Source organism: Mesocricetus auratus, unplaced genomic scaffold (assembly GCF_017639785.1).
Source record: "Mesocricetus auratus isolate SY011 unplaced genomic scaffold, BCM_Maur_2.0 Super-Scaffold_100004, whole genome shotgun sequence".
NCBI lineage: Eukaryota > Metazoa > Chordata > Mammalia > Rodentia > Cricetidae > Mesocricetus > Mesocricetus auratus.
In genome coordinates this window covers 70,276,971-70,294,177 of record NW_024429189.1, presented here as the reverse complement: position 1 = coordinate 70,294,177, position 17,207 = coordinate 70,276,971, and the positions used below count along the sequence as shown (strand labels likewise).

At 40.0% G+C, this 17,207-nt stretch overlaps 1 protein-coding gene across 2 annotated transcripts in view; it reads left to right on the top strand.

Moving 5' to 3' along the window:
• Nucleotides 1-96: 96 nt before the first annotated feature.
• Nucleotides 97-17,207, top strand: part of Pdhx (pyruvate dehydrogenase complex component X) — a 68,087-nt gene continuing 50,976 nt past the window's right edge. The window contains exon 1 of one of the 2 annotated variants that reach the window (XM_040745931.1): nt 97-115. Coding sequence is in view for 1 of the 2 variants with exons in the window: in XM_005064855.4 (XP_005064912.1) it covers nt 227-386 (160 nt within the window). In the remaining variant the exon portion in view is untranslated. Of the gene's footprint in view, nt 116-153; nt 387-17,207 lie in introns of those variants that run through there. The other variant, XM_005064855.4, reaches the window with a different exon arrangement.

The window sequence follows — 17,207 nt, the reverse complement described above, 5'->3', positions numbered from 1 at the left end:
AGCGAGAGTTGGAGGGCCCCTCCCATTGGGAGAACCTGCGCCGGCGCAGACCAGCTAGCGGGCGTGCCATGAAGGTTGGAGGCGGTGCTAGAAGGGTTGGTCTTGGAGTCCTAAGGTGCGGAGCGTGCATTGTGGGCGGGGCTAGCACCTGCAAGGCGGGGCCTGGGCGGGCCTTGAGGCCGCCGGTCAGTCTGCGCCGTAAGCAGTCCCGGAGAAGGCCGGGAAGATGGCGGCCTCCTGGAGGCTACGCTGTGACCTGCCGCTGCTACGTTACCTCCTGGGCTTCGGCAGCCGTCGAAGCCTGGGCCTGGCTCAGGGTGCTGCTGCGTGGCCTGTCGGCCGTGGAGCGAGCTGGAGGTGGTTTCATGGCACTCAGCTGCTGCAGGGTGAGTGGCTGGCGCTCGTTGAGCTTCTCTCTTTAGCTGAGCAATGGGCCTGAATCAGGGGTGTTCTTGTATGGGGACCCGCTTTTGTGAGTGTAAGTGCCGTTGCCTTCAACCTTCCCCAAGAACGGGTCTTCTGACTTAGCCTATAGCTTGCCGCAAAGGGCCGTCTTCCGATTTGGGAGAGCTTGACTTCGGTCCCTGGCCTCCAGGGCTATATGGCTTCTCTGTGACCTTGCTTTGGAATTTGAGTTGTTTAGATATTACTGAGATGGGGGTCTGTCCTAAATCCTCTGTTTTAGACCCTTTTCAGTCACATGTCAGATTCCTTTAGTTTTATCATTCATCTCTAATGTAATAAAGATGACCATACACTGTTACCCATCCTTATTCATTCAAAAAGGGCCTGTCCTTATTGGGAAACCTTAAATCTTAGCTCCACTTAATGGCTCCTTTGCAGCGTACAAGACTTAATTTAGAAATACAGAATCACAGACATGACCAGAATGTTTCATGTAAAACATGTAGCATGACATTCATACATTCTCCTGCATGAAATTGCTCTTAAGTAATGGTATTGCACTTGGAGGTATGCACACTGTCCTTCCGTTATTTAACATGCAGTGTATCAACTGGCAGGCCTTTCTTACATGTGTGAGTATGGGCTGGGGTTTAGAGGGTCAGAGACGACATTTTTCAGAATTATTAGACGTGTAAGTCCATCGTTCTTAGCACCCTCAGGTGCAATAGGCATTGTCCACACTTTCTAAGCTGTCTGAGGCCCAGAAAACAAAACAAAACAGCTTATATAGTAAAATGGGAGCTTTGGGGTTCCTAAAGCATGGGTAATGGGCACAATTTACCTAAGTCATTTTTGGTATAAGGTTTAATAAATGTCCCCTTGAAAGTGTCCTTTAACAATGTAGTATATACTATTTTCTCTGTCCTGTCCTCATCCGCATTTGTTAAAATTGAACTTTCTTACGCTTAGCAGAAACGCTGACTCAGGTGATGCTTAGGAATCTGTTAAAAGCTTAGGACTGGGGGGAATTGCCTGTGAAGGGTCTTATCCTTGCTTGTGAGATCTTTTTGAGAGTCTGAATGTCCTAAACTCTGTGTAAAAAGAAAAAGAGTATATGTGCTTGCACACAAAAATGGGCAGTTTCCAAGATTTCCTTACAGTCGATTGCTTCTGCCTTTAGAAATTCACATAGAATCTTGACATTTTGCCTATTCCTCACCCTCTACCTCCAGACAGACACCTTGAACAACTTGTCTCTAAGCATCACCTGTAAGGAAGATGGTACTGAATGAGTAGTTTCTTATCACCGCTGCACTATCAACTTAAAGCACAAATTCATCGACTTGCAGTTCTTGGAGCCAGAAGCATAAAATGGATGTCATCAGGCTGACATCAAGGTGTCTAGCTGAGTCTGTCTTCTTTGGAGGTTGTAGTAGATAGTCTGTTTCCTTGTGGTTTTATGTTGTTGTTTGTTTTTCTTTTTTCTTTTCCAGCTTTGAAGGGCTTCTTAGATTCATGGGCTCCTAGTTCCTGTCTACCTTCCAGCTCAGTAATGGCTAGTCTATCTCTCTTGCCACTTCCTTCAATCATGTAGAATGTAAAGGTTTTAGACTCATGAGGTATCTCATGGAAGTCTTGGAGGGCAGGTAATGTGTATCAGGATGTAGATAATAACAGGCATTCCCTGAGATTCAGTGTCATAAGAGAGAATGAAGACAAAGTTGTAATGGAGGAGAGAGTGTACTAATGATGTCCAGAAATAGGTACATCTAATGAAGAAATCTGCAGGCATTTGAGGATAAGTCATAGGAGCACATGCCATTCAATCAAGGTGATTGGAGCTCATATCATGACATGGATTCTTGTACTTGAAATTCTATAATTTTTGTTTTCTTCTGTTTGATTGTTTACTTTGAGAATATATATTTTGTTGCCCAGGCTGGCCTTTGACTACAAAGACCAACCTGGCTTTGAATTTATACAGTGTGTGTATTCCTAGCAGCTACAGATCGTCTGATTTTGGGGATTTTTTTTAAATAGCTGATTTGTTCTAGTTTTATCAAAAGTTCAAAAATATCACCTCAAAGTATACTACATTGCTATGTTCAATATTTAAAACTGATAGGTCTTGGGGAGAATTTGGAGTAGAGATTTTGTGCTTAAGTTTCATTATCTGCTAAAAGATGAATTCTACAAGTGGAATCCAAATGTCAAGAAGTCTGTCCTCACAAATCAAATCACTCAGGCAAGAGATCAGGTAAAATAGAAATAAAATCATAAACTTCCACATGTAAGAATTATTTTTTCAGGAGTAGTGGGAGGGGAAACTGTGTTCAAATTATATTGTATGAAAAACATATTTGTAGGTTTTGGAAATTATGACAGAGACCTCTGATAGGGATATTATGCTACATGTGGAGCACAAATTTATCTACTGACTTACCTGTAGGCTTTTGTTAAGTTACTTGGACACATATGAACTGTTTTAGGAAACATGAAATTACAGTGTTGTCTTTTCATCTTTGTATATAGGGGATGATGAATGATGGCTTAAATGTCTAATGATTCCTAAAAATGTCCTTTGCACCCATCCTAAACTCCAGCCATAGTCACACATGTAAGAAAGGGCTGCCATTTTATATACTGTATGTTAAATGATAGTGTATCTCAGAGTTTCTCCATGAGTAAAAATTGTAATTTAATAAAACTAAACTGCTTTCTGGATAATCAAAGACTCTATGAGTTGGGTACATTTATTGAACCCATTTCTCTTTAACACACTTAAATAGGATTTTAAAATCTGTAAATTTGGAAATACTCTTGTTTGTCTTAAGGTATTTATTGGCTGCCTTTGTGAGCTATGGCACATGTTGTGTGCTTAGTTAGTACTTCTTAGAATTTTTTATTAACTTTCCTAATGATCTAAAACTTTGGCATTATTGCTATTTATTTGGGTAAAGCTACAAAAGCTCAGAAAAAAAAAAAAGCTGTGCAGCTGAATCATAAGTGGACTAAACAATGCTCTGTGTGTATGTTTAACCGATCCCTTCTTTCATTCTTCCAACTGAAATGCTTTTTGAGAAGGCAGTGTCACTTATCACTTGCCTAATTGCATAAAGGTGCAAATGTCTATCAGGTAGTGGGCACGTGGCACTGAGTAGAACACATTCTTGGAATTCTGCCATCTGGCCCATTCAGTCATATTAAGTTCTAGACATGCAATCCTGAATTTGTTTGATATCCTTATTTTTACAGTGTTTATGGGCTACTTGGGAGAGATAAACAATGAATATAGGAAGGATTTTAGTGGGATATATAGTGAGCCCATTATGGTGATGAACCAAGGAATACCTAGAGGAAGAAGTGGCAGTCCTTCCAGGCTGAAGGCACAGCCGAAACCCCCAGAAGCCATATTATACTGGTTACAGAATGACACAGCATTTGGAGTTTCTCTGTGTCTACCTTTTGACTGGATGGGATTTGGGTTAGTTTTTTTTTTATTATTATTGTTACTATATTTGGTCATTTATTTGGGTAGGGTAGGAGTGCCACAGAACATGTGGAGGTCAGAGGACAACTTGTGGGATTCAGTTCTCTCCTGCCATGTGGGCTCTAGGAACTGAACTCAGGTCATCATATTTTGCTGAAAGCTCCTATTGAGCCATGTCTTCAGCCAGAGACTTGGATTACTAGGGCATTTATTATTACCTCAAGCATCAAGGTGGAATGTTGTTTGTGTTTTTTTCATGTACACTGCAGTGAGGTGTTGGAAACTAAACACACAAATCCAGGTGGTAATGATATTTTGGGGTAGGGTTAAAATTAGGTATGCCAGAAGAGTAGTGCCCCTATAGTGAATGGCATCAATATCTTAAAAAGAGGAAGTCAAACCCAAACTTAGGGTAGCATGCTATACGAAACCTCACTATGCCAAACCCAAGCCAACATACTACCAAACCCAAGCTAACATGCTATACCAAATCCATTTGTGTTGTATTGGGTAAACTAGTTCATAAATCAGTCACCAACTTTGAGCTCTTTCTTTTTCTCTAAAAACAAAAATGAACCTTAGTGGGGGTGTGGACAAAATACTGTGAGAGCCAGAAATGAGGAAGGAGTGCAATAAAACAGTGTCTTCTGGGCATGAGGGAACTGCTGCATTCCCGAAACCTTAGCAACTAACTAAGGTTCCCTATATAGGATCCACACAAGACCAAGCCAGTCAACATTCCAGCATGGGGGTGGAGCTCTTGACAGTTGATGACTGCTAGTCCTTTTAGGACTTAGTACTTTGGTAGGTTGATCTCAATCCAGTGGAGAGCACCACAGCCTCCCCCCACATGTATATGTATGTGTATATGTATATGTATATGTATGTGTATGTGTATATGGATATGGGCAGAACAAATTCTACTCCATGGGTTTAAAGAAAAAAGTGTACCTGATGTTGGGAGGGATAGACATTGAGGGATGGAGTTAAGAGGGAAGAATGTGTTCAAATGCATTGTATGCATTTATAAAATCCTCAGAAATTAATACAAACTGTACTTTTAGAACGAGCCTTGGATAGCAAAGTTTAGGAAATGGGTTCAGAAGTAATATATTATTTACTGAGAGCTTCCCTTACACTGTGCAGTCTTCCCAATAGTTAGCATGAATTAACTCCTATGGTACTCACAGACCCAAGGTATATGTTCTATGGTAGTCAGTTTCAAACCATCTGGCTGACACCAAAGCTACCTATCAAGAAACTGCTGGGTCATAGACAGCAGAATAGCTCTAGCAGCATGCTGACATTTTATTCACTGTGTCTATCCTAAGTGAATACTTGTGCATTCTCTTTGTATTGGGAATGAGACATACTTTAATAGCTACACCGTGAAATAGTAGTTTAGAAACAATTCTGGTGTAACTACCATTTAACATAATTTTGGATAAATGCAGTTTTAGACTACATGAGGAGTAGCAGAATTACACAGTATAGTTTGAAAATGTTTATTTCTTACTATCATATGTTTCCAATTTGCCTTCTTAGTGTTCCCTTAAGCCTTACTTCCTTTTGACAGAAAAATGTGTAGACCCCTTCCTTGACTCTTGACACGAATGTCCGTTTCTTTTGCTAAAGTAATTGGAATGATGATTTCCTTTTGCCTATGTTGCAGTCTTGAAAATAAACTGGGATCCATGTAAACTTTTACATTCTGGTTTAATGCCAAGCAGCCCAGCTCAGAGCTCTTCTGGAGCCTTTGGAGTATTCAATGTGAGAACATAGATTCTACTCTATGAAACTGTACCCTTTCTAGCAGCCTTCTATGAAATACGCAGTGACTACTTCCTGAAAGTATGTGAAACAGTCAATAAGCTGGTGGTGGAGGCAGGAGGATGGAGGACAGGGAGCTGGAGGCCAGCCTGGAGTACATAGTGAGAGTCTCTCTCAAAAATCACATAGCCCTGGGATTAGTTCCCTAGACTGTGGGATGGTGCTGGCAGTATCAACAGATTGCCTAAAGGAAATGAGTTGTATATTGTTGGGGAAGTCTTATGCCAATAAAGCACTGTCTGGCCAATAGGGAATCTAGATAGGAGGGGCTAGGAGTCCAGGAGGATTCTGGGAAGGAGAAACACAGAGAGTCAACATGTAACGCCATGGGGGTAGGAAGGCTGGAACTATTCTCCGGTAAGAGACATACTTAGATTAACAATTATGGGGTAATTACTTAAGTCAGAGCTAGCCAGTAAGAAACAAGCAAGGCCAACAGCTTCATAATTAATATAGCCTCCTGTGTGTTTATTTGGGGACTACAAAGCGGCAGAGCCCAGGTGGCAAAGAAAAAGCTTCTCTTAACAGAATGGTTGTCAGGAGTGGGATTGAATTTCCACTCAAAACAACGAAAGCTTTAAAGGAATTTTAGAAACAGAAGAACAGAGAGAAGCACAGATTTTGGTAGCAGCAATTTTCTCAGGTGTGCTCTGTTTTGCTAACTACAAGCCGAGATTCACGTGGCTCGCTTACCGGAGTCTTCCTGACTCGGCATAAAAAGAAAAAAGAAAAGAAAACAAACAAAACAAGGTTGTTTTAAGAGACTCTGCTAACGATTAAAAGGTGTGTACAAGTTGTACGTACAGCTGGAAGTGGCAGCTTTTGCTGGAGGTCAGCATGGACTGAGGTGGTAAACTGGAGTCACCCCGGAGTGGGCATTGTATTTACTGTGTCTGTTTCTGCTCACCACATTTCTATAACTGCATAAGAACTTTCTTCCATTTTCTTCCATTACAGAAACATTTCTAGGGGAGAACTGCCACTGGCAAGCAAGTATTCAAGACAGGGAATTTACTAGCACTGGTTTTGAGAGGGGCACATATCTTTTTGAACACGGATACAAAGCTTTCCCCCTTCCCTTTTCAGAAAAATAATGCACATGTGCAATATTTTGTGTTTCAAAGGGACAAGGATCCTACCACAGTTTACCCATAAGTACCACCTAGCCTGTTTCCAGGAACATCTTGGCTGTTTCTTATAGAAAGCATTTGTGCTGCTTTGCAAACATACTGAATAAATCTGAGAACAAGAAAGATATATTTTAACATAGAAATTTCAGTTATAAGCATGTATATAAATCACCACAGTAAAGCCAGTAATTGAAGTCTTGACTCAGATCTAGAGGTGGGTTAAGGCCACTCATACATCTAGGATCATGAGACCACTTGTCCCTAAACATAAATACTTGTGTTTTCATTTGCTCAAACTCTTCCCTCAAGTGAAGAACTTTTTCATTATGTAAATGCCTCTCCCAAGTTTTTCCATATAATTAAGCATCCAGATAGGAAATAGTGCTTTCTAAATGGTATTTGGAGAAGGATTTAGTAAGTGGCATTTTTGTGAATTCAAGATGCTTAGAACAAGATGCTACTACCCACTACCTCCCACTACCTAGAGGGAGCTGGTTGGGAGGACTTTTGAAGTGCTTTGTCCTATAGCAGAGGATGCAGCCAGCACCTGATGACCCCACAGGAAGCATGGTGCTACAGAAGAACCATACCAACTTCACTCTTCTCTCCCTTCAGTTTCCCATTGGCTGACCTCAACTGGAGGTCAAGTGTAAGGAGTCAGTCTGTGTAATCCACTCAGTGTAGTGTGGGCAAAGACAAATGAAGATAGTCTCTACATCACTGACTTCTTCCCCTCAGTTATGCTTCATTTCTCCCATCATTTTTAGCAAAAACAAATGCAACACACCCTTACATTGTTAAACAGGCAGGAGAAACAAGTGCAACATACCCTTACATTATTAAACAGGCAGCAGAAACAAATGCAACACACCCTTACATTGTTAAACAGGCAGGAGAAACAAATGTAACTACCACACCCTTACATTATTAAACAGGCAGGAGAAACAAATGCAACACACCTTTATGCAGTTAAATATTCCATAGCAGCACCTGACTCTTGTTTTTGTTTTTTGTCATTATTTCCTCTATTTTTGATATAATTACATCATTTTCTCCTTCCCTTTTCTCCCTTCAATTCCTCCACATACCCCTCCTTGCTCTCTTTCAGATTCCATTTCTTTTTCATTATTGTTGTTACTTGTGTGTGTGTGTGTGTGTGTGTGTGTGTGTGTGTGTGTGAATGTTTTCCTAAATATAACCTGCTTAGGCTGTTTAATGTTGTATCTATGTTTTCAAGACTGATCATTCGATAAGCAATCGATGTGTTCTCTCCAGGGGAAGATAATCCCCCTGCCTCAGCATTCCTTAGTTGTCTGTAGTTCTTTGTGTGTGGTTAAAGCCTCATGGTCTTTCCCCCAAGAACTTTGGCATGTCTTCTGTCCTTGTTCGGCTCCTGTTTAGGCAGTCATGTTGTGGGACCTTATGGGCATAGCTTCTGACTTTACTAGGAGATACATCTCATAGCAAAACACCCTGATCCTCTGGCTCTTAAAATCTTTCTAACCCTTTTTCTGAAATGTTCTCTGAGCCTTAGGTTGGGGAGTTGTTTTGGAGTTGTTTTACACTGGGACTGGGTTGCAAATCTCTGCCTTTTGATTGGTTGTGGCTTTCTTTAATGTTTTCAGTCAGATGCAAAGAGAAGTTTCCTTGATGAGAATGGGAACAAATACATTTTGAAAGGAAAAATATTGGCTTAGGATCCTCAAGACCAAGTCTCAGCACAAAGAAAGGACTGGGTAGGAATAAGGGAGAAAGGCAGGAGATAAAGGAGAGGGAGAAGGGGAAGGGACAGGAACAAGGAGAAAAGGAGTACTTGCCCCAGAGGCAAAAGGATTGCTCTGGATAGAGAGGAGATAGACCTGGCCTATAGGAAAATGGCAGTTTATAAAGGTACAAGGGGGGAACCCCATGTCAGGATGAGGTGTTTAATTTTAATTGGGCATTCTAATTAGATGAGCCAAAGGGGGCTTTTGATTGCTGAATTTCAATACTTTGATAGCTGGACTTTGGTAGTCAGTGTCAGGAGGAGGGATTGACCAAATAAGGGAATGGACCTTGGGGCCAGCTTTAGGAATGGAATCTAATGGTTTTTAGCAATGGGGAGAAGGGCAGAGCCTGCCAGAGACACCTGATCTAGTGGACTACTGTACCTTCACATTTAGTAAAGTGGTGGTTGTAGGCTCTCCTCCTAGATCCACGACTTCACCAGCCCTGAGTAATAATTGGCTAGGTTTCCTGTATCAGGCATGGTTTCCCTCATTCAGTGGCTGTTAAGTCCAATTACGTTAGAAAGCTGCTGGATGCTAAGGTATGCATGCCTCTACCGCACCCTTAGGGTTATTGTGCCAGGCTGGCTATTGCTGTGGTTCATAGGTGCCATACCTGATAGGACTGTTGGTTGCTTCCCTCCTTTGGAAGCTTGCATGGCACCTTTTGCTATTATGAAAGCTAGTCGTCAGTAAGTAGACTTTCAGGTCATTTCCAGCTCAGTTGTTTCCAAAGTACGTGATGCCTTCAGTAATAGGGACTTACTTTCCACCTCTGGGGGAGGGGATCCAAAGGCAGTAGCAATAGTCTATAATGTTTTGGCAGTCTCCTAAGAACCCTGACCAACAAAAGAGGGCTTCTCATACCTGGGGTGGAGTTTTTGTTAGGTAGTGGTCTTTGACTCTTGGAGGGAGCAATGTCAGCTCAGATGAGAAATGTTTGTTTAAGCGTGATATGTATTTTTATACAGACCCTAGATTTGGTGTTTTATAGGGTGGTTGTTTGTCATGCATATGTAACATAAAATTTTTCATTTTATGAGGTCCTGTTTGGTGCATTGACATTGTCATGTAACTGTCCTTACCATTTGTCACTAGAACTTACTTGTCATCCTATTCTGAAGCTGCCCATTAAACAGTAACTCCCTATCCCTGTTTTCTCCAACCCATGGGAATGGCTCACCTACTTTCTTTCTCTGTGAAGCTACCTTGAGTAATACCATTTGGAGTAAGGGCAGACACATATCTGTTCACATCCCCACAGTCAGTCTTCGGGCTGGATGCTGAGAAGTGGAGTTGCTGCATTCTATGGTAATTCCTTGCACTTTTTTGAGTAATCACCATGTTGTTTTCCACACTGGTTGTACTATTTTACATTTCTTCCAACACTGTACATAATTCTAATTTTTCTATATTGTCGTTTACTTTTTTTGTTTTGTTTTGTTTTTAGGAACAGGGGTTCTCTGTGTAACAGCCCTAGCTGTCCTGGAACTCATTCTGTAGACCAGGCTGACCTAAAATTCACAGAGATCCGCCTGCTCTGCCTCCTCTGAGTGCTGGAATTAAAGGTGTGCGCCACCCCTGCCCTGTGTTTTTTTAAATATTTTACAGTTCTCATCCTGATGGATATTAAATTGCACTGGTTTTGTAGTTGTTTTGCTTTTAATGAATCCCAGCTGTTATAGTTCTCTGGTCCCATGACACTTTTTTACTACTTGGGCATGTCCATTTCTATGTAAAGTACATATAATCCTTTTGAGGTCAGAATTTTGCTTTTGCCTAGGTCTAGCCTGACAAAACAGACCACTCCATTGGCATTTGTTAAACTCCTAATTGGGTTTTAGCCCTGGTAGCCAGTAGTATGATAGCATTGAAGGTAAAACATTTGCCAATGATTTTTATGAGAGATACAGTTAGCATAGAGATGAAATAGGGCAGATACAGAAGTCAGTGTACCTTAGCTGACAGACTATGACTGGATGATGGGGAGAGTTTAGGCTGGGAAGACGAAAAAGGCACCTGTGACTCCATCTCTCATTACTCCAGGAAAGAATCGTGATATTCTGGAATACTGTAGGACATTTCAGTACACTTAACCAACTATCGGGACACCTTTGGAATTTATCTTCTAAGTGCCTATCAAAAATACACTGCCTGCCAATAATACATACTTAAGTTAGTCTTCTCCAGAGCCCATTGTAAAGACTTTACACCTATTACCTCATTTCTTTATAAAAGTCTGTATTGTAATTTTACAACTGAGGAAACTGAGGTACAGAAAAATAAATCAACTTCCAGGGGAAGGAGCTGCAATTTGACACAGGTAGTCTAGTCCTGCTCTCTATTCTCGTCTCTAAAAGTTAAATATTTTATTAGTAGGCATATACTTGTTAATAAGAAAACATTTCGATTAGTACAGTAATTCACACTGTGGTAGCATTATGTATTATTAGTGCAATAGTGCATATAGCAAATGCCAACAGAGGCTTATAACCCTAGAGTATGTCTCTACCCCATGTCTCCTCCCGCTTCTCCAGTCATCTTCCTTAAAAGCCACAGGTTTGCTTCTAAGCCTTCCTTTGGCATTAGACAGTCCTCTTATTTGCATTTTAGACATTGTCTGTGGTTGATTTCTGGTCAGTAGAATCCTCTCTTTTTCCATACTCAGTGTAGTTATTTTGTTCTCAGTTTATTTCATTGACACTGCTTTTTCTAAACATATACAGCTTGCCCCAGAGGACCATGATCCATCCCACATTTTAAAACTTGTTACCTTTGTTTTGCATTTCTTGAAGTAATTGCTGTCCTGCAGCTGTCCTTCATAAAAGTACATCAGCTAATGTTTTTGTTTGACTTTAATTTTTCATTTCTGTGCATTCCAAGCCAGGTAGGTTGAGCCTAAATTCCAAAGGCCTCTTCTTAATCCCCTCCAGAGAAAGGACTCTCTGGTGTGCTGTTGAACAAGGATTGGGTTGTTACCTAGCTCTGGGCTGAGACACCTGGGCACCCAACTCCTCCCTATTCACCAACCCCTCCCTGGCATAAGATGTAGCTTTGTAGGATCCTTTTAGGCAGCTGTTTACTTTTCTACTTCCAAAGTTGTGTGCCTTTGTTCTTCTTCTTTTTTTAAAAATTGGTTTCTGTTTTCAAAATGACAAGAACAAGGACATTTTTCTCAGTGTTAGGTAAGTTAGTGGGGAGGGAGTGAAAGTCTATAAATGTATTGGTTTTTTGATGGGTCCTCCTACAGAGCTCTCAAGTACATTACACATGGAGGCTTATTATTGCTTATGAATGCCTGTCCTTCGCTTGTCTTGTTGCTAGCTAGCTTTTCTTATGTTAAATTAGCCCATCTACCTTTTCTTCTGGACTTTCACCTCTCTCTTCTGTAATCTTATTTTCATTTCACTCTTACTCCATGGCTGACTGGGTGGCTGGCCCCTGATGTTTTCCTCTCCTTGTCTCCTTGCTCTCCCTCCTTGGATCTCCTTCTGTTTATTCTCTCTGCCTGTCAGCCCTGCCTATCCTTGTTCCTGCCTTGCTATTGGCCATTCAGCTCTTTATTAGACCATCAGGTGTTTTAGACAGGCAAAAAACAAAAAATCACAGCTTCACAGAGTTAAACAAATGCAGCATAAACAAAAGTCACACACCTTAAAATAATAATCTACCACCATTTATTTCAAAACGTATTTTTAAAAGAACAATTAAAAGTACCTGTAGTAACACTACTGACTAGAACTGAATAGCTGTTGTCATTTAGAGTACCTTGTTTTAGTCTTTGCTTATGTGCAAACAGTAGGTAGCAATTGGATATCATATATTACCGTTGTCTTTGGAGTGCTTGTTAGCACGTCAGGCAAGCCCTGTAGCAGCTGTTTTCATACATATTGTTTCTGTCACAGGCTGTAGATGTCTCAATCTGTTCTGCCAGCACCACAGAAAATAGTGAGGCACAAAGAAAGCTAGCAAGCAGTCGTTTATTTTAAAGTGACACTGCGATTGCCTTTATGCATTGCAGGAGTCTTACTGTCCCGTTCCCTGGTACTGGGTTTAAATCACATGTCCTTCATTCTGCTGTATTCCATTCAGCCAGCAGATGGCAGGATTGCTTTGTTTTTACAGCAAATTTGAAGCTGTATTTTATTACTGAGTTCCTGTGTTAGAGCTAAGAAAGTACTGAGCAATTTACTTTTGTCTTTGCCTATTCATTCAAGGTATTTTGTGCTTAGGTAACAGTTCAATAAATGGGCTGGATTGTGCCACTTGGCTGTACCATATATAAACTCCTCAATGTCCTTAATCACTTTCATTATTGTAATGGAATTTAGATTTGCTTCACGTTAACAATGCAAAGCAATTTGTTCTGCATTTGTATTTTAAGAGTTTGTTATAGTAATTTCTGTGTTAATCCAATGACCTTTTATAATTCCTGTATCTATCATGAATTTAAATCTCAATATAATTGATTTTGCTAAAATAGGAGTTGTGTTGCCAGGATAAAAATATACATTAGGAAGGAGAAATTAGAATCAGATTATTATGCCACATTTAAAATTAAAGCTGAATATTGCTGTAGGAAAATTGACAGAACAGATTTGAAGAACTAAATAAACTACTTCAATTTGGTGATGAATTGTTCATATAGCTCATATTGTACAGCAAGCAACAGCATTCCAAGCAGTTGCCATTTATTGTGTTGTTCTTATGAGACAGAAAGACAGTAAAATAATTTTAATGGTTTGTGAGACATTTAAAGGTTAGTGTTTCAAAGATGGAAGCAGAAGCAGAAATCCACAACTAACCAATGGGCCAAGCTCCTGGAGTACAATCAAAGTGAGAGAGGAGCAAAAATATGAACAAAGGAGTCAAGATCATGATGGGGAAACCCACAGAATCAGCTGACCTGAGCTAGTGAGAGATCACTGACTTGGGTCTGACAAATGGAGAACCTTCATAAGACCAAATAGATTTCCTGAAAATAGGTGACAGTGATGTGACTGAGACAATATATGAGGCCACTGGCAGTGTGTCCAAGATCTAACTCTAATGCACAAGCTGACTTGGTGGAGCCCATTCTATATGGAGAGATACCTTGCCCAGCCTAGACACAGGGGTCTGGGGGTGGAGAGGTGCCTTGGTCCTGCCGCAACAAGATGATGGGACAGACTCAGTAGACTTCCTAGGGGAGGCCTCACCCTCTCCATGGAGCAGATGGGAGGAAGAGAGGGGAGTGGAGGGTTTGGGAGGAAATGAGGAAGGGGAACTGGGATTGGAGTGTAAAAGCTTAATTAAAAAATGAACAAAAAAGGTTAGTGTTTCAAAAGGAAATACTAGAAATATGCAACACTATAATAATCTTCTTATTATTTTTAGTGTTTTATAGCTTTTGCATAACTTATGCCAGTCAGTTAGGAATATTCTAACTTATTTATGAAAAGAAACAAGTATTGAACTGCTACAAAAGTTAAATTCTAGCAAAATATTAAATATGTCTTAAGTATTATTTCAAATAAACTGGTATAACTAGTTGAGCAAAAACCTGACTTTATCCTCATATTTCCTGTAGTCTCACTGATAGTTAGGCAAGTTGAAATTAGTAGGAAATAGTTGAAATTAGTGAAATGTACTGTTTACTGGAATGAAGAAGGCTGTAAATACTATCTAATGAAAATGAAATAGCATAGGTGCAAGTTAATCCCATTCCAGGGAGCTAACAAACATGCACTATTTTCATAGTGTTGATAGCAGCCACAAAGGGCAGATAGTAGCTATATCTAGGCCTGATACCTATAGCCTGGTTTATTATTGTATGCTTACTTTCCCCATCATAAGAAAAAAAATGTTTGGGAACGAAGTGTATAATGTTCCAATCCAAAGAGGATCTGCTAGGCTGAAACATGTATTCTTGTTAATAAGTTAATTCGAATGGTTTAAAATGGCATTTCTAGTCGGAAAGTCTACAGACAGGTTGGTCAGAATTAGAGTATATGGCATACCTGTAGTAAGCCAGCACAATCAGTCAAGAGACAGCACTGAATAATGACAGTGTCCAAAATAGCTTTGTTTGCTTTTTGTCATCTTCACAGAGTGAAAGGGTGGTGATCTACTGCAGAATTTTTACATTTTATTGTCATCATGCAGAGAAGCAATTGTAGTTCACCCATAAGGGGTGACTGTGTGAAGAATGGTTATGATTTTGTTTTTACTTTTAAAATAAGAATTCTGGAGTTCTTGATGTTGTACTTTGAAAAATAATGCTTAATAAATGCAGACATTTCATAATACAGACTTTAACATTAGGAGTTGTGGGACTGAAGGTCTCTTGGGTGAGAGATTACCATAGGAGATAATAAGAGCTGGTCATACCATGACATCTGAACCAAGTGTAGAAATACTGGAGAGTATGTTTTGAAAGAACTGATTTAATGTTTATCATAAATCTTTTGATTGTGAGAGCACTGTATCCTTTTATTTCACCTCTCTGAAGTAGAATTCTAGGTGGCAGAGTGACATTTGTATGATCATGGCATCCTGTCCCATTATGCCAGGGTTGAACTTTTTAATAAGAGCCATATATGGGGAAGGGTTGTTTGTTTGTTGTTTGTATTTTTGAAGCTATGCTTTTTAGAGAGTGACTTGCTTCTTACCATGGTACTATTAGAAATAAGGGTGATTTTGCCTTCTTATTTTCCAAGCACATTTGTCCTTGAATTTAAAAAATAAATGTTGAGTTTGAGCTTAATAAACATTCTTTAGGCAGATGTGTTCGTTTGTTTAGCAAGCTGTGAGAAGGTAATCAATACTGAACACAATCCAAGATTTAAAATCTCATTACTTCAAAGTGTGTTTCATGTATTAAGTTTTGAACACTTGCTGAGCTTTTCATAACTACAAGTGTACAATCATTGTAATTTGGAACTAGACTTACATTACTAATGCTTCAGTAGGTTAGCATTCACACACATGCAGGTATGTATGTGTATTTTCTCTAAGTAGATTCCTACTTCCAATTGACTTAAGACTGATGACCTCTTAAGAGAACAAGAGTATTGAGGTGGTACAGTTAGTTGTATTATTTCTACCTATCTAGAATCCTAATGTGCTGCTTTTAGTGCACAAAGGTTTGTTTTACTAAGAAAAAGACTTTCAGAGCTGTGTTGTGTAGCTATAATTTGCATCTCAACTAGTGTTCAGTTGAGAATTAAATGAAATTATTGGTGATTGTGAAAAAAGCTAGAGTGGACAGGAGTTGAATCCTCTGTGTTCTCCAGGCTCATTCCAAATAACAATGCTCTAGTATAAATTTGGAGTAGGAGGCCCATTTAAGGTCACCAAATACCCTGAAACTAGATAGAGTTACAGATGGTTATAAGCTGTCACATGGGTTCTGGGACACAAACCCAGGTCCTCCGGAAAGAACAGCAGGTTCTTTTAACCACTGAGCTAGCTCTCGAGCCCATATTTATATCTGTCCTAACACATTTGAGATTAGCTGCTCTCTGCTGCATTTGAAACATTCCTTATCAATTGTGAAGGTGCTTTCTTAGTACTGCAGTTCTTTATGCCCAAGGAAGGAGGAGTATTAGGTATTTTGTTAGACTTATGAAGAATGCTCATGTGGAGTTGATATGTCTGATTTGCCGTGGTTGATTTCTTGGTGACTAGGCTACCCATAATCAGCAGTTAAATGATGAGTCGCATTTAAGGGGCATTAAGGAACACAGAGACCCAAAGTGAGGCCTCACCTTGGGAGACTAAATTCTCTACTACGAACTACAATTCTATCATTGAAAATGGGAATGTTGCCCTGGTGGTGATGGCACACACCTTTAATCCCAGCAGTCAGGTTGCAGAGGCAGGCAGATCTCTGTGAGTTTGGGGGCAGTCTGGTCTACACAGTGAGTTCCAGAACAGCCAGGGCTATTTATTACTTGGAGAAACCTTGTCTTGAAGAAAAAAAAAAAAAAAAAAACAAGGAAAAGAAAATGGGAATGTCAATAGGGAATGTAGTGTAGACTCATCTTTAGGCAGTTATGAATAGTCATTCCACTTTTCCAGCTCTTTAACGCTGTGATACCAGTTAAAAGTCAGATAAATAGAGATTAGATTGATAGGTAGAGTCTAAACACTTGGCTTGGTTGGAATAGGGAATGGCTTAATATCTGAAGCCGTCTGTGTTGGACTTCTCAGGATAGCCCTGTATTTAGACTTTGGGCTTTTGGTTGCGGGTGAAAGGTTGTGTGTGAATTGCTGCCTCAAACCCACAGAACCCCAGTGACTGGAGATGAAAGAAATGTACCTATTGATCTCTTTGAAAAAATGATTGATTACCACCCAGCCCATGGAAGGAAGACCCAAGAGGAAAACATATTTCCTATAATCAGAAAGCTTCAAAGAAATGCTTTCTCCTGACTACGTGACTTAGAAGGACTGAACATGCCTTTACCGTGAAACCATAGGCATTCTTCATTTGAAACTACAGTAAAATCAAAGGAAATTTCTGATCCCCTTATGCATTCGTGTTAAATCCTCTTGGTTGTAACCCTCTAACATCAATAGAGAAAAGGAAACCATATTCTAGCT